We start from the raw sequence: 25,700 nt of genomic DNA, 5'->3' as shown, positions 1-25,700 counted from the left end.
GTTAAGGTCCCCTTTGGTGTAAGAGCACACTAGTTTACTCCGGTTACAACCACATTAGCAAAAAGAACCAGGATATATTTTGAGCTCTTGATTGTATTTTTTTTAGATGCAGCAAGCCTTCGTAAGCCCAGGAACAGCAAAGGTACTGAAGAGTCAGTCATCAAAAATTGAAGCATTTCATCAGTCAAGTGTATTTGAAGTCCCCACACCAATATCTGGTAATTGTAAACAAAGAGTTATGGCAAAGTACAATGATAAAGATGAAGTAACTTCAATAAATATTGAACTTATTTCTTTTTATTATGCAGTTTTAGGTAACATCAAAAGACAACAGGTTGGCTCTACGTCTGTGCCGATGTGCACCTCCGGTAAATATAATTCTCATACACATCCATATAATACAATACCTAATGTAAATGCTTAGAAATTGTATGTGTAGATAAGAACTTGTCATTGTCTTCTAAAAATAGAAGCTGAGATACAAAAGGAGAATGTGGAGATGGATGGGAGTGAAGGTGAAGGACAAGAAATAAAAGCAGAGATCCAAAAGGAGCCTTTGGAGATGGAGGGGACTGAAGATCAAGATGGACAGGGTAGAGAAGCAGCGGTACAGGTGGAGCCTTTGGAGGAGATGAGTGGCTTCAAAAGTTTTTGGAGTGATGGTTTACTGGAGGGGGTTTTAAAGGCGGAGAGGAGTGACGTTAAACTTTATTTGAGTGATAGTGATGGTGAAGAACACCAATGAGAAGCAGAGAGGGGAGCAACGCTAGGGAAATGGAAACGGCAAGGAGTAAAAATTGGGGAGGCAATGAACGGGGGAGTTTTTTATTTATTTTTTTTTATTTATTTATTTTTTTTTTATTTTTATTTTTTTCTAAATAAACATTTTTCCCCTTTAAAAAAAAAATGTGGCTTATTAATGTGGTGTTTTTGTTCAATAAAAATTCATGTTGAGAAAATACGTTTATTTGTGGTTTACTGATGTGTGGTATAAAGGTATTTTACAATTAATGTTTCCATATTTCTAATGTTGAATGGGCAGAAGAGTTAATATAATGTTCACTGATTTTAAGATGAAGGTTTGTATAAGACTAATCAACCAGTTTTTTCAAGGCTTTGTTATATTTTGAGTATAAGGTTGATGGTGGTTCAGTAATTACAGATCTTCACTCCAATGGAACACCATAAGGTTTTGAGTTCCCTTTCGGAACTCGAGCTGCGTCGAAATGCTATGGGAACGCCCCTGCATGACCGCGCTCTGAACCACGTGTGTAATCTGACCAATTGAGACGTGACGTCATCGGCGGGTGACGTCGCGTAAGCAGGAACCTACAAATGGCTGTGAGATGGACAAGACGCTAGCTTCTGCTCGTTCAGGTAAGCGCTGTGTTTTGCTGATACTGTGGTTTTCTGATCGAGTGATGGCTAGCAGACAAAAATTCCGTAAGTGTGTTTATCCGTGTCCCCGTTTTATCACCGGGAAGGATTCGCACATTCGGTGCGTTGTTTGCTTGGGAGTGGAGCATGCACAATCGGCTCTCGAGGGAGGCGATTGCTCGCATTGCAGCCGCATGGCTCTGCGCACGCTTCGCTCCCGGAGAGCGCTCTTCGAGAAGAGCGCTCTCCCTCGCGGCTCCGGTCCCGCTCTTGCCGAGGCAAAGCGGCGCCGGCTCTCGTGGGGCTCGCAGGTCAATTTAGCAACGGGATTGGAGTCGGATGAGTCCTCTCCAGCCTCATCTGCTGAATCGACCTCCGGCGGAGAGGCAGACCCGAGGGCTGCTTCTTCTCCCGGCGCGAGCAGCGAGGAAGGAGAGCTGATGGATGCTAGTGAGCCCGTGGGCTCCTCACAGCCTGTGCTGTGACACGAGCCGTAGACAAGCTGCATTTAGATTGGCCGGTGGAGCAGCAGGAGCAGCGCGCACCCAGTAAGCTGGATGAGCGTTTCCTGCGTCCTGTGTCACTTCCTGGTGGTTGGGGCTAACGTGGTGCGCGCGTGGTTGGGGCTAAGGTGTGCGGCTATGGGGCGATGCCGCGTGTGGAAGAGACGCTGGTTAGCTATTTCTCCCCTCCCATAGCATCATCATTAAAGGCTCCGGTGTTTCCTACTAAACCGCTATGTACAAGATGTGCTCCAGAGCACGGCCCCCCTCCAGCGGGCACCTCCCTCCACTTCCGTCCAAAGCCTCGGTACGGATTGGGGAGACCCGCCGCCTCTCAGGAGGTGTCAACGGCCACAGTACGTTGCTCCGGCCGTTTGGGCCATGGAGGCCGGTCTGCCGGCCCTGCCACAAGGTGTGCCTCAGGGCGCAGCTTCCCTCCAGCGGTTCGCTCCCCACCTTTCCACCCGAAGGTTCGTTGTGGGAGGGGAGGGTCCGCCGCCTCTCTCGAGGCGTCATCAGCTGCAGGGTGTGGCCTCAGCTGCTCTGAATGGGTCAGAGGCCAGCCCTGAGGGACTGGTTCCCCTGTGGAACTTTCTGACAGCTTGGGAGGGTCTGCCAGGAGTCTCCCGATGGGTCCTGCGGACCATAGAGGACGGCTATACGGTTCAGTTCGCGTCCTCTCCTCAGCGTTTCAATGGGATGTGTCCCACCCTGGTGGGACCCGAGCAGGCTCTGGTCCTGGAACGAGAAGTGCGCACACTCCTGAGGAAATGGGCCATCGGGGTGGTTCCCCCCTCGGTTCGAGAGTCAGGCTTCTACAGCCCGTATTTCATCGTTCCGAAGAAGGATGGTGGGTGGTGTCCCATTCTACATCCACGCTCCTTGAGCCGCGCTCTCAGGAGGCTCAGGTTCAGGATGCTCACCCTCAGGGAGGTCGTGACTCAGATCAGGTCCGGGGACTGGTTCGTCACAATAGATCTGGACGACGCGTACTTTCACGTTTCCATCCTCTCTGCACACAGGAGGTTCCTGAAGTTTGCTTTTGGGGGCGAAGCTTACCAATATCGGGTCCTCCCGTTCGGCATAGCACTCTCTCCAGCGCAGAGAACCGCCTTTTTGGGCGTGATATGGGACTCGGCCAGGATGCAGGCGAGGCCAGACACTCACCGTGAGGCAGTTTCAGAGGCTGCTGGGTCTCATGGAAGCGGCGTCCAGTGTAATCCCGCTCGGCCTCCTGCACATGAGGCTCCGGGGCAGAGGGTTTTCTCTCAGGCGAAACCCATATCGTTCCATCAAGGTCTCACGGCGTGCCCTTCGAGCCTTGGATGTTTGGAAAGACCGAACGTTTCTGTTTCAAGGCCCTGTGTTGGGGACTCCATGTCGTCCCGTGATGCTAATGATGGATGCTTCCCTCACGGGGTGGGGTGCGGTCATGAGTGGCCACTCTGCCCAAGGTCTGTGGAGCGGCCCACGTCTCTCGTGGCACATAAATTGCCTGGAGATGATGGCGGTGTTTTTGGGGTTAAAACACTTCCTCCCGGACCTGCGAGATCGCCACATATTGGTCCGCAAGGACAATACTGCGGTGGTCTCCTACATCAACCACCAAGGAGGTCTCCGATCTCGACCTTTGTACAAGCTAGCATGAGCGGTCCTCTTGTGGTCTCGGGACAGACTCCTCTCTTTGAGGGCCATTTATATCCCGGGACGGTTGAATGTCAGCAGATGCCCTGTCGAGGCAGGGGCCGAGGCCTGGGGAATGGCGTCTCCACCCCGAGGTGGTGGAGTTCATATGGCGGAGGTTCTACAGAGCCCAGGTGGATCTGTTTGTGACCCGGGAGACCTCGCACTGTCCCCTCTGGTTCTCTCTCTCTCACCAAGCCCCGTTAGGTCTGGATGCCATGGTGCAGTCGTGGCCGAGGCTACGCCTGTACGCTTTTCCCCCGATCGCACTGCTTCCTGGAGTTCTGGAGAGAGTTCGCCGGGATGGAGTTCGTCTCCTCCTGGTAGCACCTCGATGGCCGGGCAAGCCGTGGTTTGCGGATCTGGTGTCCCCACTCGAGGAGACACTCCAGAGCTTCCTCCACGAGGAGGTCCTATGCCGCACGATTGCGACTGTTCACGTCATGGTGTGAGCACCATGGCCTGGAACCAGTTAACTGCCCAATCGGCTCAGTTCTGGAGTTCTTACAGGAACAGTTTGCCGCTGGGTTAACCCCCTCGACCCTGAAGGTTTACGTGTCCACAATCGCGGCATATAGCACCCCGCCGGAGGGGCAGTCGCTGGGTAGGCACCCATTGGTGACACGTTTCCTCCGCGGCGCCCGGAGGCTGAGGCTCGGGATGTGACCCAGAGTGCCTGTCTGGGATCTGGCAGTTGTGCTGGCGGCTCTATCGGAGCCCCCCTTCGAGCCATTGACCGAAGTAGACCTAAGGTGCCATCGGCCCCCTCACGACCTGTCGTGTTGCAGGTATTCTGCTCTCCTCCGTTTATTGCCCCCGAACAGGAGCGACAGAACCGACTGTGTCCAGTGCGAGCACTGGTCGCTTACCTCCGCAGGACGAGTCCGTGGAGGAAATCAGAGCAGCTGCTCGTCTGCTACGGCCCTAACAGGAAGGGTTTCCCGGCCGCTAAGCAGACGTTGAGCAGATGGGTAGTGGATGCGATTGTGTCAGCTCACAGTCCTCTGGCCTCCCCGCACCGATCGGGGTCCGAGCTCACTCCACCCGGAGTGTCGCGGCCTCTACGGCCTGGTCCGCTGGAGGGGCACTCCAAGACATCTGTGACGCTGCAGGTTGGTCCACCCCGCTGACCTTCATCAGGTTTTATGACCTTGACCTCAGAGCCACCTCGGGCTCCTCTGTCCTACGTGCAGGTGCCGAGGCCCTCACTCTCTAAAGCAGGGTCTGGTCAGTGTGGCGTGATTGGACACTCATTCCCATAGCATTTCGACGCAGCTCGAGTTCCGAAAGGCAACGTCTCTAGGTTACGACCGTAACCCTAGTTCCCTGAGGAACGAGACGCTGCGTCTCCGTGCCACACTCCCTACATCCCTGCGGCGCTTACCTTCTCTCACAGGAGCTAGCGTCTTGTCCATCTCGCAGCCATTTGTAGCTTCCTGTTTACGCGACGTCATATCTCAACGCCTATTGGTCAGATTACACACGTGGTTCAGAGCACGGTCATGCAGGGGCGTTCCCATAGCGTTTCGACGCAGCGTCTCGTTCCTCAGGGAACTAGGGTTTTGGTCATAACCTAGAGATGTTGTCTCTGTAGTTGGGTCACTTTGTATGTGGCTTCAGTACAAATGTTTTGAAGAGAATGATCAAATACTCCCACCAGCTTTGTTGGAAAGTATTAATATTAATTTTAATACTTACAAAATTAACTCCCTTAATGCTTCGAAATTGTCTAAAATAGTCTTGGAGTAGATGGAGCTCATTGATTAAACTATCTGCAGATTTTGGTAGTCTTGGATCCTGTTCAGGCTCCTTATTTTAACACACTATTGAGGTTCATGTAATAAAACATGTCAATACAGTCCCATGCAAGAGAAAAGATGCTTTGTTAAGAACTGAATGCCTGTCATTAAACTCATATAATTTGTAGTATTTATGTAAACACAAACATTCACATCTTTATTGTAAAATATTAAAAGGTAGTTGCAAAGGTGTTTTTCAAATACAGACATGGTAACTGTAGTTAGTTCCATTGCAAATGTGACAAAAGGTGTTTGGTAGGAAAAGGGTACCACTCCATAGACCGCTGATGTTTACTCGGTCCCACTTCTCTAGGCTTTGCAGTCGCAAAGTTATCAGGCTGAGTTAAATTGGCATTAGGCCTATTTTTCGAGCATATTACTGAGGCCTGTTCAGCCGACGACGGGCGTATTGACTTGCAGCCGCATTGCTTTATAGCTAAGGTCTGGCTGAGTACTATGACCCATTATTTGTCTTTCTCACACTACAGCAAGGGGACCAACTTCTCAATAAATAATGTTCTAAAGACCCAACTTCTAGCTTTAAGTGTCTTAATTCTAAAACCCTGCCATATGAGCTAGGGAAAGGTTTTATCGTAACCCTAGGGGCCTAATGGGGCTCAATTCACCATCCCCCTACTCCTATTCACGTTCCACCTACTACTCTGTTCGGATTTATTCTATTCTATGTGGGGAATAGGAAAAGGAGAATGACCAGAAAGAGAAGTGAAGCTGTTATAGCTGCAAAGTGTGGGCAAACTCCACATTAAACCCTACTGATTAAAAATAGAATGTCATTAAATTTCACGTGCATGTAAAGGCAGACGTCCCAAACTTTTGATAATGTCTGTCGTTACCATTGAGCTACATTCATATACATTCGTATCGACTTGCGGCCGCATTGTCTTATAGCTAAGCTATGACTGAGTACTAGGGCCCACGATTTGCCTTTCTCACACAACACCAAGGAGACCAACGTCTCAATATATAATGTTTTAAAGACCCAACTTCTAGCTTTAAGTGTCTTAATTCTGAAACCCTGTCAGTTGAGCTAGAGAAAGGTTTTATTGTAACTCCAGGGGCCCAAACCTAATGTGGCTCAATTTGCCTTGATATCAGCAAGGGGTGGTCCTCCAAATGGCCCTAAAAATAGCCCAAATGTGTAGTAGGTCATTGAGACCAACTTCTCAATATATTCAATTCAGGTTTATTTGTATAGTGCTTTTTACAATGGACATTGTCTCAAAGCAGCTTTACAGAACATAAACACAGAACAGAAGATAAACATAAGGAGTAATATAATAAAAACTCAAAATATATATGTGTGTGTGTGTGTGTGTGTGTGTGTGTGTGTGTGTGTATGTATGTACGTACATATATGTATTTATCCCCAATGACCAAGTCTGATGTGACTCAGGCAGCAGTGGCAAGGAAAAACTCCCTTAATTGGTAAATCAAGAAACCTTGAGAGGAACCAGACTCAAAGGGGAACCCATCTTCATATGGGTGACACTGGAGGGTGTGATTACAAATATACAGTCAGACAAGTGTTGTATTGGTGTAGAGATCACATGGAGTTCAGATCTCCTCTCAGTATCACAGAGTCCAACTGGAGCTGGTAGATCTGTAGATGTCTCAGGATTCTCACAGAGTCGGCCTCATCTCAGCGGAGGTCCAAAAACTTCATGGCACGGAAGACGATCAGAGCTGGTACAATGTCTGGGTGTCTCGGCATGGGTAGAAAAAGAGAAGAGCAGTGCAGAGGGATTAACATATCTGCTGTTCATAAAAATGTGCAAGTCTAGTGTAATAGTGCACAATATAATGGAATGTGTTGTGTACGCCTGACTAAAGAGATGAGTTTTTAATCTGCATTTAAACTGGGAAAGTGTGTCTGAGCCCCGAACACTATCAGGAAGACTGTTCCAGAGTTTGGGAGCTAAATAAGAAAATGCTCTACCGCCTTTAGTAGACTTAGATATTCTGGGAACTACCAGAAGTCCTGAGTTTTGTGATCTCAGAGAGCGTGAAGGATTGTAACGTGTTAGAAGACTAGTTACAGATGTGGCCTTTTAAAAATCCCGCCTCGGAGATAAGAGTGCCGCGCAGACTCCCGGCAATTTGCGAGACTCTAACGAAGGGGGGTCAAATTGTTCAGCGCAGGAAATACAAAACCTGTAGAGGGCAGTCGTGTTTCATGTAGGCTGACGAGTCGACAATGTGTTATTTTCTTTCGCCGGTTACATAAACAGTCACATCTGCGACTATCTCCGCTGTCACGGCTGGCTTTGTGGTACCGCTCGATGTGTTGGTGTGTTACGGAAAAAATGCTTCTGTTGGTTTGTTGATGGTAAACATCATTGTTGATGGGGTTATTAGCGATAGTTTATCAGTATTGCAGCAAATAGTTTGTTTTGTATTTCCAAATCGCTTTTAAATCTGAATAAAGAGTGTTATTTGGTGTAATTAGTGGTTTGTTTTTTATATATTATGGTGTAGTAGAGGATATGGCAAACAGCTCATCCTGAATGAAGCAGTGAAATTTCACTATTCTTATTACCAGAGTTGTCATATAATATATAATATGAAACTCTTCTTTTAAATTCTCTCTGAGGGCTAAAACCCCCTAAAGATGAAATCCTAGAACCGCCCCTGCCCTACACTCGTAACATATTCATTTATTAAAAAAAAAAAGGCATCACCCTCATGTCCATGTGTACACGTAAAATAAAAGATGAATTATTAAAAAAATAATTATGCATTATTTATAAAAAATAAAATATGCATTAATTATGTCTCCCCACAGTCTTTATTTTAGCTGCTTCATAACATTTAGCCTTGATAGACCACTGACACAACCCCCAATACAGGGATTCAAAAGAAAATCGTTTTTTCCTGTTTTCACCATGTTGTGGGGTGATTGCAGTTACTGTTTAAATGCTATTTACTGCATAGCATAAACATTCATCTGAAATACCCTATAACTTTAAAAATGGGTCGATATTGCATAACTTAATTTGACATATGTTGATATAACCAACTTAAATTTACAGCAATAAGTGGAAAGTTTTACGTAATCAAAAAATGGTTAATACAAAGCACAAGCTTTTTCTTGCAGTTACTTTGTTTAAATGCTATTTACTGCATAACTTAAAGGGTATTTCAGATGAATGTTTATAACTTATAAAAAATGGGTCCAGAGCCGATCCTGACCTCCCTGGGGCCCTAAGCAAAATTCTGCTAAGGGGCCCTCCTACCTGACCCGTGAGCCATGTAAACCATTTGTCACACATTCACACTTGACAGCATCTCCTCTACTAACAAATTTCAGCATAACACCTGTAAGGTTTAGATAACTACTATTATTCATTTTATAAGCTGCATTAGGCCCCACTTAAACTGCCTCCCTCAGATTCCTCTTTATCCATTTTCAAATATAAAATACTATTTATAATATGACTTGGCTCTTGCAATATTCAACTAGTGAATATTCAATAGCAGATATCAGCAATTACGTTTTTACTAGTGTAAAATGTAATTCCTGATGAAAAAATATGGTTACTACTAGAAATCACACTCTTAATATTTACATTTTAAGTATTGAAAACTGAATTGATATCAAAAATCCATATCATGTGAATGTATAAAAGCTAAAATGCTTGCCATACAGTATCACTGTGTTTTATAGTATGCGTTAGAGCAATACTTGATCCCTGATGGTTATTATTTACTGAGGAATGTGCATTCATATAGACCTGGCATTGTGCTCATTCCAATGTAAATCCATTGGTTTCCATATTGCATTAACGTTGTTGTAACCTTGAGAGACTATAGGGGTGCTGAGCTCCTTTTGAGGGGTGCTGAAGCTAAGGTTATGATCAAAAGGCACACGGAGGTGTGTCATTTTAAATGTCTTTATTATTATTATTATTATTATTATTATTATTGGGCTTTTAACTTTTTATTAAATGACAAATTCCTTTCACAAGATCATTATGGACTGTCCCTAGTCTCTCACCTGATTCTGTCTTTTTTCTTTTTTCATGTCCGTAGCGCACTGGCAAGCCACACGCACGCACACGCACACGCACACGCACACACACACACACACACACACACACACAGAGAGAGAGAGAGAGAGAGAAATGCTAGGATTTCAGGAGTTAAATCCTCTGTGTGTGAGGAATGAATAAATACAGCAAAGTGAGTGAGTGTTTTCACACGTACTGGTGATATACAGTGATATGTAGTTTATTTTCACTCTGGTCCAAACGCCAGGGCTTCCATGTTTCCAAAAGACGCACGTGACGTCATGTTTACATGACTCCCGATTGTTAAAATGAGTATCAAATTAACGATAAACTTTACCAACAGAGACACACGTACACACTAGACAGGTACGCAGTTTATTTGTCGCGCTGCTGTTTTTGTTTCATGCTCTAGCAGTTAATAAACAGAACTGCATGCGTCTTGCGGAAGAACATTGTAACCGGCGCTACTTCTCTCCGTTTATGACTATGGACGAGTCACTCAGGTCCTGTGCTACTCCACAGCGGCGGCGACCCGCTGGACTAAAATATTAATAAAAATTTTAGGGGTGCTGAGCTCCTTTTTAGCCTCGCCCATGCTACACAGTAAACATTGACACACGCTTTAAAACGAGGCAGGGGGGCGGGGCCTTGCGTAATTTGCGGGGCCCTACGCAACTTGCGTATAGGGCCGATCGACTCTGAATGGGTCGATATTGCATAACAACCCTCCTGCAGACCTCGTCTGAATTCCTATACAAATTAGGAGCGCTGAGTCAACTTGACCTCGTCTGTTTTGACTGCTTATAAAAAATTAAGTATATATGATAGCCTTTTTTTCACCTTTTTTGTCTAACTTGTTTACAACATATTAACATATATTTTGTGAAAAAATGTGTAATATTTGATATAATAAGCCTCATTAATATGCAAAAATTCCTCATTTTCTAGTAAAAAAAATAAATTTTGAATTATTTTCACTCTAGAAGCACAAAAGTTAATGCACAATTACAGGCTGGTATATTTCAAAGCCAGGAGATTGTTTTGAAACCATTTAGACCATTTTTAATGTCAGTAAATAAATAAATAAATAATAATAATAATAATAATAATAATAATAATAATAATTTTCCCTTATGAGAAAAAATGAACACAAACTATATTAGAACTAAATATATATTTTTTGAATAATAATAATAATAATAATAATAATAATATAATAATAACAAATTGAATAACATGGTTTAGGCTTGTTAAGTACAAATTTACAGAACATCGATCAATACAGAACACAGCAGTGTCTTAATGAAATTAAAATGAGCCAGTATTTGTGCACCTGTAAATGTACAAAACGGATGCAGTACAGAAAGCAATGCAAATAAATGATTTTAGAGATATTTCTATGAATATCTCTAAAATAAATGATTAAAGTAACTTAATAAAATATTTTACATTGCTATTATTTGAGTAAATGTAGGCAACATATAATAATAATAATAAGAATGTTTCACACGTCTTTATAATTATATTTTATTGTGGATGTTTTCTCACAATTCTGATGTAATGTGAAGTAAAATAAAAAATCAATTTTTTTAAATGTAAATTAATAATATAAACATATTATACAATCTTAAAAAACCTTTGAGTGCTTAAGAGAAACAGGGTTCTTATGCGCCACCTGGTGGATATTCTGTGAAGCGAAACACATTAAGGTGATTGCTAAGATAGTCCCCCCGAACAGAAGTGCCGCAAGCCGCGGCAAACTGCGGCAAGAATTGCAGAATGCCGCGGCAAAAGACGTTCGTTCTTAAAGGCCACATCTGTAGATACGTGGGCGCTAAACCGTTAAGAGCCTTGTATGTTAGTAGCAGCAGTTTGTAGTCAATTCTAAACTTAACAGGTAGCCAGTGTAGAGATGATAGAATTGGGGTTATATGGTCATACTTTCTTGTCCTAGTGAGAACTCTGGCAGCTGCATTTTGGACTAACTGTAGCCTATTTATTAAAGATGCAGGACAACCACCTAGTAATGCATTACAATAGTCCAGTCTAGAGGTCATGAAAGCATGAACTAGTAGTTTCTGTGGAACTAGTAGTTTATGTTTTTGTGGTTTGGGCGACATGATTTTCAAAGGACAAGTTGCTGTCTAATATAACTCCCAGGTCTTTCACTGTCGAGCTACTAGTAACAGTACATCCCTCTAATTGGAAGTTAAATTGTGAGAGTTTCTGTGTACTGGTTTTTGGACCTATAAGTAGTATTTCTGTCTTATCAGAGTTTAATAACAGAAAATTACAGCTCATCCAGTCTTTCATCTCTCTAAGGCACTGAGTTAATTTGGACAATTTAGTTATTTCATCTGGTTTTGAGATATATAACTGTGTGTCGTCAGCATAACAGTGGAAACTAATCCCATGTCTTATAATGATGTTCCCTAATGGAAGCATTTATATCGAGAAGAGCAGAGGTCCTAGAACTGATCCTTGAGGGACCCCATGATTTACTGGTAGTAAACTGGAGGGTTCACCATCTAATTCTACAAAATGTTATCGGTCAGACAGGTAGGATCTAAACCAACTTAAAGCTTGTCCATGAATACCTGTGTAATTTTGTAAACGATCTAGGAGAATGTTGTGATCTATAGTGTCGAATGCAGCACTAAGGTCAAGTAGAACTAATAGTGACATACAGTCTTTGTCCAAAGCTAAGAACAGGTCATTTGTGACTTTCACAAGTGCAGTTTCTGTGCTATGGTGGGGCCTGAAACCTGACTGAAACTCTTCGAGGATATTGTTCTCCTGTAAGAAGGAGCTCAGTTGAACAGACACAACCTTTTCAAGTATTTTAGACATAAACGGAAGGTGTGAAATAGGTCTGTAATTTGATAGTTCATTTGGATCTAAATTAGGTTTTTTGATGAGTGGCCTAATAACTGCCAACTTGAAAGACTTAGGGACGTAACCTAAAGATAGTGAGGAGTTAATAATATAAAGAAGAGGCTCACCAGCTTTATTTAACACTTCTTTCAGTAATTTAGTTGGAATGGGGTCTAATGAACAAGTTGTTGATTTAGCTGTTGTAATAAGTTTGTATAACTCTTCCTGTCCTGTACATGCAAAGCAATGTAGTTGTGTGTCTAGAGCCTTAGGTGAGACTGGGTCACTAGTTGTTCTCATATATTGAGTGTCACCTATTTTATTCCTGATACTTTCGATTTTATCAGTAAAGAATCTCATAAAGTCCTCACTACTGAACTGTGATGGAATAGTGTGTTCAGATTTCTGGTTTTTGTTAATCTAGCCACTGTACTAAATAAAAACTTATAGGGATTGTTCTGGTTATTTTCTATGAGTTTGCTCAGGTGCTCAGTCCTGGCAGCTTTTAGAGCCTGTCTATAGTTGGACATACTTTCCTTATACGCAATTCTAAAAACCTCTAATTTAGTTTTTCTCCACTTTCGCTCGAGGTTACAGGTTTCTCTCTTGAGGGTGTGAGTATGACTATTATACCAAGGTGCAAGTGTTTTATCTCTAACCTTCTGTAATCTGATTGGGGCAACAGTGTCTAATGTATTCTGTATGAATATATAATGGTTCAAAGATCAGACTCTTGCCTAAACATTTTTTGTTCCTAAACATAAATCACAAGATGATTTAATTCAAGGGACATATAAAAAGTAATTTGACTTTTACTCACACAATACATGCCAACATAGATCAAATGTTTAAACATCAATTACATTCAGTTCAATTCAAATTTAATTGTATAGCACTTTTTACAATTTACATTGTCTCAAAGCAGCTTTACAGAACATAAACATAGAACAAAAGGTTATTATAAGAATAATATAAAAATTAACATATACAAAATTCAAGATTAATATTAGATATATTTATATGTGTTTGTATTTAGCCCCAATGAGCAAGTCTGAGATAACAATTAATGTAACATTACATCAGGTGACTGAAAAGTTTGTTTACAATTTTACAATTTCCTTAATTACTAGATGTAGTTAAATCTTGAAAGTAAAAAACAAAGGGAAATCCATGAAAATGACATCAGAACCCTAAACAGGAGACACATGACAAGCTGCACCCAATCAGAATAGCCTTGTTAACGAAGGTTAGTCACTGAAATAGCAGGAATTGGTTCAGTGCCATTTTGGAAGGAGAAGGTGTTAGTGCTCAGGTAAGAACCCAGAATAATTACATGTACTGATAGCTTGTGTAAATAGTGTGTGCATGTGTCACTAACAACTGCAAATATTCACTTTTATGCAGCTTGCATGTAGAACTTTTGGGGAGTGATAGTTTAGCGATATAATTAGTTTCCAGCACCTGTAGGAGGATACTGTGGTGCAAATAAAGCAACTGTGGTCAAATCAGAGATAAAGCAGACCATAACTGCAGGTTCCTGCATACATATGCGTGTATTATCAAATATGCGCAATCACGCCGTTTTCGCGCATTCACCACGCGGCTTTAGCGCCATTTTTGCGTCATTCACACAGTGACGCCCATTAACTGCTCATTTAATGAGTTTCTATTTAGGCCACGTGCACGCGCGCATGCGTGTCATTAACACTACGTTTAATGCATTTAAACATTCCCCACGCTCGTTGCAGACAGTCTCACTTCTTAACAGCTGTTGTATTTATTTTTATTTTTTGTGAATACATTTAGTAAAAGTATTTTTGCTTCCACTGACAGACACTGAGGGGGTCACGGTGGCTTAGTGGTTAGCACGTTCGCCTCACACCTCCAGGGTTGGGGGTTCGATTCCCGCCTCCACCTTGTGTGTGTGGAGTTTGCATGTTCTCCCTGTGCCTCGGGGGTTTCCTCCGGGTACTCCGGTTTCCTCCCCCGGTCCAAAGACATGCATGGTAGGTTGATTGGCATCTCTGGAAAATTGTCCGTAGTGTGTGATTGCATGAGTGAATGAGAGTGTGTGTGTGTGTGCCCTGCGATGGGTTGGCACTCCGTCCAGGGTGTATCCTGCCTTGATGCCCGATGATGCCCGAGATAGGCACAGGCTCCCCGTGACCCGAGGTAGTTCGGATAAGCGGTAGAAGATGAATGAATGAATGACAGACAACGGATGTAGCTAGAGACGAGCCGGAGAGATCAGAAGAAAAGCAGCAGGCTGCTGTCTCCAAGTCTCGAAGGCAAGTCAATACCACAGATGGACATAAGTGTCCCATTTGTGGTCAAATGTATACTGGTATTACCCAGCACCTGAAGTTCACCGAAGGGGTTACGAATAGGATCGAACTGGATCTTTTGGGCAAACTTGCTCACCGACGGTACGCATCCTTATCTAGGCTTATACCTGTCTTTGATGCACATACTCTATTAATTTACTTTTATTTGCTTAAATTTCTACTTGATGAGAAATTGACATTTTTACTGTTTTACTTCTACAGCTTTACTGCCAATTTGGACTGCCCGGTCCGTTTGTGTAACGCTAAACACATGACCAGACTAGACAAGCACCTGCAAAATATCCACAAACTTGAGGTATGTTTTTGAAGTTAGTCCCTGTGTGTGTATTGGTGAAGTAACTCTAGATATAACATCACAGATTCCACTCAAAATACGCATCCTCCTTTTCACTCTGCCAGCAAAGCTCCCAATGAGCATGCCATCTCAGATATGCCTTCTCCCTTTGGAAGCAAACCTAACCAATTGGCTAGGATCCAAAGAAAACGTGCTCTGCTGAGGACACCTTCACCTGGCTGCAGGAACTGCCATCTTTTGTTTGCTGAACTTAAAGTGGTCAAGCAGCTGCTCCAGTGTGAAGTTGAAAGAAATCATGAGCTCAGGCATCTACATGCTTCAGCAAATCAGGCAAATGTGAGTACTGTATGGTATTTCTCTGATACGTACATGTGGGAAGTACATGAAGTTTTGATTTACTTTTGATAAACTACCTTTGATCTGTTTTACTGATTTTTTATTTCAGCTAGTTAAATATAAACGAAGAAAAAGCTTTTCGCCCAGTAAAGCCCCTCAGTATGGTAAATATGTTCAACAATTCTACCAAAATAATTGCTACTAACTTGAAGGAGAGGTGACATTGTATAACTTCATCGTGACATCGTAAAATTTGACAAATGATTTGGGATTTTAGGTTTTTAAAATGTATGTTTGTGTCCTCTCAGTAAGACTAGTTGAAGAGTTTAGGGGCCCATATACGAGGTGTGAATCCAAGCAGGAAAATACAAGAAAATGCCAAGCAGCGAGCCACTCATGTGATCCATTTTCTGGAATTTATGGCAGACTCTAGAATTCCAAATGTCGATCTACTTTTCCTGAAAAACCATAGTAGAGTCCGCAAGTAAGAATTAAATTTTTGAAAGATTATCAGTCTCATTTAGAGTAGGAGACATGGCCTAATTTGTATTTTTGACTTTACAGTTTTGTGGCACACCTCCAAGAGAAAGGCTTTAAACCAACATCTCAGAGACTGTACTTGATGGATGTTGTGGCTTTCCTTAAATACATTTTAAACATGTCACTCTGCATTTTTTCAAATTTGGATCTAAATATTGTCTTTTTTTCTGTAAACAGTTGGTAAGCATGTCTTCTGAATGTAACACAGGCAGATTCTGAAGAGAAGACGGAGCATAGAAACTACCAACTGCGCAAGAAAAATAAATCTGTGCAGTCAAAGCAAGAAACACCAGTAAGATGTTTTGATCAATTTCAGTGCTTATACAATTTTAGTCCTCCTTTAACTCGTTTAAAAACAAATGATGATCTATTACAAACAGCGTTGGACAGATTATTGGGTTGAGTGTTTGTATGCGAAAGCTGACATTAATAGAAACAAGGTTCAATGCTTCCACACATACTAGAATCTTTCGATTTCAAATTAGGTGAGCTCCACTGGAGATGAAGAGTCGGATGAATGGAAACCCACTCAGGACTCTTCGGAGGATGATTCAGAAGTGTCTGAGGAGAGAGACAAGAAAGTGTTATTAGCCCCTTTCTTCAAAGACAGGTGAGCTTCATTTCTTTCACTTTTAGTGAAATCAGTTTCAGTGCTTTGACACTATCTTTTCATCTGAAATGAGCAAAATATGCCTTATCTTTCTAGAAACAGATTGAGATCTCATCTGAATGCAACAATTTAGAAGAGATAGAGAAGAAACCAATACGGAGGATAACAAATGTGGCCAAAAAAAAAAAAAGAGTGGTTAGTCGTGTTCTGCAAAGACATCATCAGTTTCACTCTTCCAAACATACATAAATTCATTCACTTACATTCACTGTTTCCACATGCATACAAGTTCTTTCAAAATGCATATTATCTTTTTTAGAAAAGGTTGGTGAGCTCAAGTAAAGAGGCTGTGTCAGGTGTTGGGAAATCCACATCGGCGTATCCAGTGTGACTCAGGAGAGGAGAAATGGTTAGGAAGGAGGCAGAGAACAGCCCTGTTCAGCAAAGGGAGGTGAGTTTTTATAAGTCGAAGTGAGTCATTTTGAATACGTCAGTAAAAGAAAGCCTGCAAATTAGGCGTTACAGTCCATATTTGTCAGTTTTACCCTAGATATCAACACACAACTGGTTGTTATATTTTTCCAGGGTAAAACAAATTTGATTAGCCCATCTACAGTTCTACACCAGCACGCAAGCGTTGTTTCACTGAATCGTGTCACACTCAAGACACCCAAGGTAAGTCTACAAGTGTGTGTGTGTGTGTGTGTGTGTGACCTCTTTTCTAATCTGGCTCGGTCTGACCCACTCTTCAACAGCACACACACTCGGAATGTGGATGATATTAGGATTTATTTTCTGCACACAGAGCAGTGAATAGTGAGTCTTTTGAGTTAGGATACAGCTCCATCCACAGTTCTCTCTAGCTCTGCTGCTCTCAATATAATAAACAATTTACTCATTATGTTGTATTTAACAAGACAAATAAAAATAAATCAAATTCTGAACTGTAATTTCTCAGCAATACAACATGGTTTTGCTTTCTTTTCTTCATAAATTTAAATGTTTTGTGATCGTATACTGCATTTAACATCGATTAAGAATATGAATAACATTGAATAAAATTAATAGAACATTAAGTAAAACAGCATAATACAGTTTGTGATAAACATTTGCAAAACACAGTAAATTATGTATGACAAACAATTACCTGCACACAGAGCAGTGAAAAGGAGAGAATAGTGAGTCTTTTCAGTTAGGATACAGCTCCATCTAATTGAGAAACATTTCACATGGTTAGAGAGCACATGGGGAAAATGGCGCACATTAAAAGATTATTGCATTTATGCAAACAGAAATAAAAGTATCAAAATTCCCAGAAATATAAACAGAAAACATTCTAAAAAATCAATTAGTGTCCTCTGTGTGTAATCCCTCACATGCATCGTCTAATATTCGACATGAAACCCATATTTTCTAACTTTTAGCACGGAGCTGCAACAGAACCGACTCACCTACAGCAGTTCTCTCTGAACCGACTCACCTACAGCAGTTCTCTCTAACTCTGCTGCAGATAGATCGAGCTCAGCGCGCAATAGCGCCACAGGCGCGGCCAATAGGATGCGCGATCACATTACAGCAGGATTTATTTAAAGAACCCGCTATAATATTTATCCCGTTACATATACATACATATATACGTATATTATGGCATGCCGTTTAGGAAATTATTCATGAGAGAATTGAATGAAAAGTCTGAATATATTGAATGGATTCTGATGTCATCAAGACGCACCCGATATCACTTGAGTAAAGTTGGCGCATATTCACAGGTTGGAGTTTCCCGAGTCAATAACTCCTGAGCTAAACGCTTTTATTACACAAATAACACCCCTTTTTCACCGTAGTAATGTAGAGAGGCAGCTACAACACAATTCTCCTCAAAATCAGCTTTCCTCCACGTTGGACAAAATACACAAGTCTCTGTGCGAACACCTAAGAGACAGATTCCAAGGGACCGTCTGCAAAGTTGCAAAACCCGAAAAGCGAATACTAAAAAAATAGTCAATAACTTTACTATAATGCACTGTACTGTCACCAGCTCACACACATCACTGTAATACACTGTACTGTCACCAGCTCACACATCACTGTAATACACTGTACTGTCACCAGCTCCCACATCACTGTAATACACTGTACTGTCACCTGCTCACAATAAATATAAAATTTATCATGAGCAATTTTTAAAGGGGACACAAATAATAGTCTAATTGTACTTATAAAGACATGTCCCCACAGTGAAAAACTTTGCTTTTATCATTATTATTGTAGCATGGAGATGCGTCATTATGGCTATTTTATTTTATAAAGTTTTTCTCAGGTTCAATGACAAAGCAGATTTTTCTTCAAAACTATTTATTGCATTGTGTTGTTTACAGTTAAGCCATCAACATACAATAAAATATAAACATGACTGTTATTGTGAAAAATATATATAAAATAAGTAATGTTTTGTAATAAAATCAATTATTAAACTAGATTTGTAAAGTGTGTCGTGTCAAAATTTGATGTTGGCTTTGACGATGCAATTATTCGCAAAGGCCAGTGCTTTTTGGAGGGGAGTGGACATAAGGGTCAGTGTTACTTTTGGAAGCAAGTAAACAGAAAGCTAGGGTGCCAAAACATTCGGAAGTAAGTGGAGATGAGGATGTGACGGCATCAGAATACATGTGAGGAAATTCCCCTCATTGTTCTGTGTTTTGATATGTCACATGTCCATGTTGTAAAAAGTTTTTTGATTTTGCATATTTTGGGGGCGGGGCTGCGGGACAACCGGAAGGCCAGTCGGTACACCAATTTAAAAGTTTGTTCAGAGTATCACCCTAAAGGAGCTGGCCGAGTTTGGTGTAGGTAGTTGAAAAAGCTTGCCGAGTTATAAACCTCCAAAGTTTACAATGGGAGTCTATGGGGGAAAAAAGGCCAGTTTGAGACCAGGTACCGGAAGTACCGGTACTCGGATCGCTTAGAAAAGTAACAGCAACAAGCTTCAGACCAGCGTCTACAACATATCCGAATTTGGTGTATGTGGCTCGAAAGCTCTAGGAGGAGTTGCTCTTGATAAATTTTTGTCTAAGCTTAAATAGGAAAACAGAATGTTGGCTTCTACAAAGCTACATAATAATCACTTTACAGTAACTGCTCTATGTATAAAACAACACGTTTGGCGTGTTAGTTACAGTGCACTATACAACAAGCTATTGTAAACAAGCTAACGTTAACTAGATAAGTAAGAGTTTAATCGTTATATAGCAGATTCATGGAAACAGAACTCAACTGTTTCTAAATGCAGTTTTTGCGTTTGTTTTTTTTCTACATACATATATTTTTTCTCGGGTGGGTGGGTTCATGAGACGGGATAATTCTGATTGAGAAATTAGTGCTGTCTTGCATGGTACTTTGGAGAAGAGAAAAAAGTCAGAATGAAAAATCTATTTTTTTTTACATAAAAAGTATTTATTTATTGTTTAATAATAATAATCAATGATCATAATGGTGGTGAGTCACAATTGGTGCTCTTCCAGTCCTGATGTGTGGTTTGCACAGTTTCATAATTCTGCTCATCAGCAGTCACTGTTCATCACAATACACACACCACTGATGTTGATGTAGTGTTTCATTCTGCTTCTCCAGTGTCTCCTTTAGTTTTGGGTTCCTGCCACCACTCAGCAAGGAACGACTCTTCATAATCTCCAACTCCATCAAACTCTTCATCGGGAGAAGAAAGAGAAGGGGATTCCTCTGGACTCACAGCATCCTACACACACACACACACACACTTCCAAATTCAGCAATTAAAAAACAATAATTTAATTTTTTTCACTGGAGACACACAGTCACACCCACACTCAAACTACCTCATCATCCGTCTGTAAATAGTTGCCTGCAAATTCCAGCAAATCTTTTTGCTTTACTGTCTGATTAAAGTAATGAAGAGCTTCCTGTGAACACAAAAAATATACACACCCACAGAGGACAGAGAATGTAAGATCAAAGCTGTAATAACTCTCTTTAAAAAAACATTCTCCTGTGTGGTAATTCTCATCAGTTACCATCAAGTAAACATTATTAATGAGCTCATGCATGCAGGGGGGGGTAGCTAGTGCTGTCCTCTGAACATGTGTGACTTTTACACAGAATGAGCAGCATTATGAAAAGATACATTTGGCTGCATTTTCTGCGTCAAGAAAAAAAATTAGTTTTTTTTAAATATATGATCAGAGAGAGCTGACAGCTGATGACATTTAAATGTTAACAGCAAAATAATGGTATTAAGTCTGTGTATGTGTGCACTCACTGGGCGGGGTTTAAAGTCCTCCTCTTTCAGACCCCACTGCTTTTTGTGAAATCTGTAATATGCAACATTTTGCTGCATCACCTGATCATCAGGATCAAAGAGCAGGTAACTAAGTGCACACTGAGTAGCTTTAATGACATCATTTACTGTAAACACACACACACACACACACAGTTTATTTATGCTCAAGTTGCTTAAGCTGACCTGTATATGCTTCACAATGCAAAAAATTCAAACCACACCCATCTGTAAAGATTTGTGTCTGTGTGTGTGAGAGAGAGTGAGAGAGAAGCCTGGATGTGTTTTGGGATGGAAGGAGCGGTAAATTCGTAATGGTTGGTGAAACAGTGGTGTGTGTGTTACTGTGTGTAAAGGTTTGTTTAGTTTACAGAAACAAAGTGTGTGTGTTACTTACATTTATAATATGCAAATTGCATGTAGTGGTAAATGGTGGCAACAAATTTTTCTACAAAAAATCCACCAACATTGGGAGTTAAATCCTCTTCACACCTCACTTTACACCGCATTACCTCAATGAACAACCCTGCAGAGAGATGTCAGGGAGGAATAGAGACAAACAGACAGAGTGAGATGCAAAAACACTCAGTGTGCATGTGTGTGCGTGTGTGTACATCACTAACCTGCGAGTGTGTGGTAAAAGTCTTTAACCTCTTGTACCTCGTATGATCCCTCACATGCTGAAACACACTCATCATACACACGCAAATACTCCACACACACCTCCTCCATCATCCTTATAGATCTGCTGAAGTCCCCTGCGTTATACAGCAGCACTGCGTTCAGAAAGAGTGTCTGACATACAGAAAGGAACAAGAAAGCCAGACAAGAATAGGAGAAAGATGGGTAGAGAGACAGACATTGGCTCAGCACAGTTACTACGCACACATTATTGTTCATATATACATGTATATATGCATGTACATATATTATTAAAGCCTACAAACATGTGCATGTTACCTCATGTTTTTTCTCCTCCTGGTCCAGTAAGTACTCTTCAATGTCAAATAGACTTTTGTAAAAGTTCATGTTTTTGGAAATTAAGAGGTCTCCTGGGTTACGCTGGAGATAAGTGTGTGCTGCTGATACAGCTTTCTCCAGATTATTCATCTTCTCACAAACACACACACACACACACACACAGATGAATCAAAATCAGAAGGGATCCATTAAGAAGATAAAAATGCAAGTAAAATTTACTTGTAAATAAAATTACTTAGAATTAGTTTAATCCAGTTAGTGTTGGTGGAGACTCTTTACATAAACAGAAAAAAATCACCATACAAGCCCCTGAGAATAAGTCATACTATAAAACAATGTAGCAGAACATGGCAATTACATGGCAAGTGATTTTTAGCTGCAGTGCTGTCAAGAGCAGTGAATGAATTGTCACCTTCTACACAACTGAAATCCAAAATGGAAATTTCCTGAAATTTGAAGGCGAAGGTTTTTGCAGTTTACACAGAATTGTTCAAAAAACATGTTGAATGAGACAGATTTGTGGGTCTAAACACCACATTGAGAGCGATCAGACAGATCATCCAGTCAAGCTGCCACAAGAGATATAATTCATTCATCTTCTACCGGGAGAAGATCTTCATCACAGGGCACACACACACACTCTCATTCACTCACGCAATCACACACTAGGGACAATTTTCCAGAGATGCCAATCAACCTACCATGCATGTCTTTGGACCGGGGGAGGAAACCCCCGAGGCACGGGGAGAACATGCAAACTCCCTAAGAGATATAATAATTCAAATAATTTATAAACAGAAAAATTGTGAAATTTGTGAACAGAAAAAACGTTTCCTCTTCCGTCAGCCAAGAACAGGAATCTGAGGCCATCATGGGCAAAGACACTCCAAAAATAACATTTGAAGTTTTAGAAAAAACAAGATAATTAAAACTGGACCACTAAACTGGGTTATGGTTAAGCACTGACTTGTTCTCTAGATAGCAGAATTATTGCCCAAGATACCGTTCTCACCCAACAGCAACAGCAGATGTGTAGCAGATCTAATTCCAGACCAAATTTAGCAACATCCATTCCCATCATTAAATAAATATAAATATTTATACAATAAATTAATTTGGAGAGTTGTAATGACTGAAATGTTGTTATATAAAATATCATTCAGGATTCTCTAGACAGAAGATCTTGTACCAGGACCACAGACAGCCAGAAGTAAGCTTTCTAATTACAGAGTAACTCTGGATGGTCTTTCTATTACATCATGTGCAGCAGTAAAAGACCTTGGTGTGATTATTGATCACATTTGAAGCTCAGGCAGATATACCTACATGATAGGCACAGAGGGGGTGGAAAGAACTTTCCTTAGATGTCCAAACAGCTCAGTCACTGGCATCAAACAACAGGTGAAGACCTACCTTTTCCTGAAACACTTGAACTAGCACTTTTTTCTTAGTTTGTTATGTGTATGTTTAAAAGGAACCTTGAACAGTTTTAGGTTGATGGTATCCTAATGAACCAGAGTTAATGTATTCATCGATAGAGACTTAAAAGCACTTTTGTATGTTGCTCTGGATAAGGACGTGTGCCAAAAGCCTATAAAATGTAGCCTTCTTTCATCTCAGAAATATTGCTAAGATAAGAAATATGATGTCATTACATGATGCAGAAACACTAGTTCATGCTTTTGTTACCTCTAGGTTGGATGATTGTAATGCTTTACTGTCTGGATGTTCCAGTAGGAGCATAAACGACTTGGCGTGTGGTAGCCTAGCGGTTTTGGTGTCGGGCTACCATTGGTCAGTTGTATAAAAAAGAGATAATGTAAGTCGCTCTGGATAAGGGAGTCTGCCAAATGCTGTTAATGTAAATGTAAACAGGCTCCAGTTAGTCCAGAAGCTAGAGTATAAGGGTATCTTATCCACAATACACCCAGTGAAATCTGGCACTGATTAAAAAATACTACAATTTACAAATAAACCTTTGGGTTAGGGTTTAAAATGGTCTCATACTACACCTGAGCAAACCTCTGGGCATTCAGGTTAATCGATGGTGGAGTGGATCAAGTCACATTCATTTAACAATTTAGAATTGTTATGGAGTTGATCAACATCTGCTCGCTAACCCTAACCCTAGATTCTACTTGGTCCTCTCCTTTTCTCTCTCTCTCTCTATACTTGTTCTCTTGGTTAAGTTAGTTCTCACACTACTGTGGTGCTGATGATACTCAACTCATCTTCTCCCTGAGACAACTCATCTTCTCCCTTAAAATCTACCAATGCTCATACTCAATTTCCTGACCAAAAGTAGCTATATATGACTAGAGTAGACGGTTATAGAACTTATTTTTAGTCACAGTATCTCATCATCTAAGGGAATTTTGTTAACCAGTGATAAGTATCACTGGTATTTTTATTCTCAGACCATTTTATTTATTTATTTTCGGAGTTTTTGCACTTGTCCTTCTTCTCCAGGAAAAACAGCAATGAACATTGTGACCCAATGCTGGATACTTAAGAACATATAAAGCAATTAAAAAAAATGTAACACATGAAGCCACAAAAAGTTCAATTCCCAAAGAGATTACTGCATGTACTGCACATATATTTCAAAAATGGACTTGGTCATTAGCTCAGATTTTAATAATCAGTAGTTAAATTGTGTTAAACATAATTAAAATCGTCAATATATCAACTGTTAATTTTTAAATGTTTTAGTAATTTCCCTCATTCTCAATTTACTTTCTCTACAATGTGTGAATTTAACAAATATTCAGTGAAATGGCAACCGGAGTAATCGCTAATATTACTTATAGAATAACTCGGTCATAACTCCTAAGACATAAGAAATACAACTGCTAATTTTGGCATACACTATGTTCAAGTAAATGAAAATGCAAACAGTAATTTACAATATTTACAAGAGACAGAGAGCAGAGGTATAAATCTCTCAAACACTTCTTTTTACTCTCTATAACTGAACAGAAGCTTTCTATTCACGAAATAATGAGTCAGCTTCACATTGAGGTGATACTCCTGCACAAAGGGGAGGTGTGTGTGTGTGTGTGTGTGTGTGTGTGTGTGTGTGTGTGAGAATGGAGGTGTATATGTGGACGTGGCATTAAAACTCACCCCTCACTCCCTCCAGCCCTACAGAGTGCGCAGCAGGATTTGAGATGATACTCATGCATGGTGTTGTGTGGGATTTGGGACACGCAGCAGGAGAGAAGCACAAACTTACTAACAATAAGTTAGTGTACATTTGATATTTAGAATATTCTAACTGGGACTACAGGAGCGCGCACTTTTATTAGCGTTGTGCTTAACTCTCACAAATTATGTACCGTCTTATTGAAAATAAAATATTCAATAAATAATAGCACCCCCCTTGTTTAACGTCACTTCCGCCTGGTTTACGTTGCTGGAGTGCGTGTTACCTGATAATAAGCAAATTGTAAATACCGGTACGGCGTCCTCGTGGCAAAAGCCTCCAGGGTCTCAGGTTTCGGGTACTGTTTAGAAAACACGGGCATTTCTGCTTTACACTTTTTCACGCACGCCGCGCGCGTGAGGACGTGTTTAATGATTCTCAGGCTCGTGTCCATGTCGGTGTCTTGCAGATTGTCTTGGGTGCACGCGCGGCTGCAGCGGCCCTCGCTCTCCTTCAGCAGTCTGTGGAGGCGCAGGCTGAGCTCCAGGTAGCGCGCGCTCTCCGCCCAGTCCCGCTCTCCGTAACGCTCCAGCGCGAAACCGTACGCCGAGTCCAGTGGCATCAGATCGGCATGCGGGAAATTCTCCGGGCTGTAGTGCTCATATTGACATGGAACCGAGGGCACGAGCACAAGCACGCACAGAAGCACGAACACAGACATACAAGCCATATTCAGTTTGCCTTTGTATTCGTTGAACCGGCTCGTGCTCGGTTTTATCCACAGCTCGAAAGAGTGGACATGTCTATCGGCACGTAGCTTTATTTGGCCTGTGTGTGTACGTGGGAGTGGAAAACGTAGAAAAAGGAATTTT

The 25,700-nt window shown here is 41.4% G+C and overlaps 2 protein-coding genes and 1 long non-coding RNA gene across 4 annotated transcripts in view; 2 read left to right on the top strand and 1 right to left on the bottom strand.

Annotated features, from left to right (window-relative positions):
- LOC132863861 (uncharacterized) overlaps nt 1-20,160 on the top strand; it is a 23,434-nt gene extending 3,274 nt beyond the window's left edge. The window contains exons 10-11 of the mRNA XM_060896903.1: nt 16,976-17,065; nt 20,021-20,160. Of these exons, the coding sequence (XP_060752886.1) occupies nt 16,976-17,065; nt 20,021-20,032 (102 nt within the window). The 3' untranslated portion in view covers nt 20,033-20,160. The remainder of the gene's footprint in view (nt 1-16,975; nt 17,066-20,020) is intronic.
- On the top strand, nt 13,960-16,918 carry LOC132864164 (uncharacterized). Of its 2 annotated transcripts, XR_009650186.1 has the most exons (9): nt 13,960-14,690; nt 14,811-14,904; nt 15,009-15,240; nt 15,350-15,404; nt 15,549-15,724; nt 15,805-16,072; nt 16,266-16,390; nt 16,487-16,585; nt 16,710-16,918. It is a non-coding gene; the product is annotated as an uncharacterized LOC132864164 (long non-coding RNA). The 2 variants fall into 2 exon arrangements; XR_009650185.1 differs by lacking the exon at nt 13,960-14,690 and having other exon boundaries at nt 14,709-14,904; nt 16,710-16,917.
- p3h4 (prolyl 3-hydroxylase family member 4 (inactive)) lies at nt 18,760-25,700 on the bottom strand. Its single transcript, XM_060896905.1, has 7 exons — nt 25,115-25,700; nt 21,663-21,812; nt 21,326-21,497; nt 21,100-21,228; nt 20,685-20,830; nt 20,245-20,328; nt 18,760-20,144 (listed from the first exon to the last, which is right to left on the bottom strand). Exons 1-7 carry the CDS (start codon nt 25,556-25,558, stop codon nt 20,004-20,006), a joined length of 1,266 nt encoding a protein of 421 aa, XP_060752888.1. The 5' UTR covers nt 25,559-25,700; the 3' UTR covers nt 18,760-20,003.

This window comes from Tachysurus vachellii, chromosome 21 (assembly GCF_030014155.1).
Source record: "Tachysurus vachellii isolate PV-2020 chromosome 21, HZAU_Pvac_v1, whole genome shotgun sequence".
Taxonomy (NCBI): Eukaryota; Metazoa; Chordata; class Actinopteri; order Siluriformes; family Bagridae; genus Tachysurus; species Tachysurus vachellii.
This window is presented reverse-complemented; position numbering and strand designations above follow the sequence as displayed.

Bases quoted from the DNA above. Each gene is read 5' to 3' on its own strand.
- p3h4 (XM_060896905.1), bottom strand. From the start codon at position 25,558: ATGGCTTGTATGTCTGTGTTCGTGCTTCTGTGCGTGCTTGTGCTCGTG. The intron at 21,813-25,114 runs GTAACACGCACT...GTTTGTGAGAAG, and splicing joins TACAATTTGCTTATTATCAG to ATGAATAATCTGGAGAAAGC. The intron at 20,145-20,244 runs GTAGTTTGAGTG...GTGTGTGTGTAG, and splicing joins ATTTACAGACGGATGATGAG to GATGCTGTGAGTCCAGAGGA.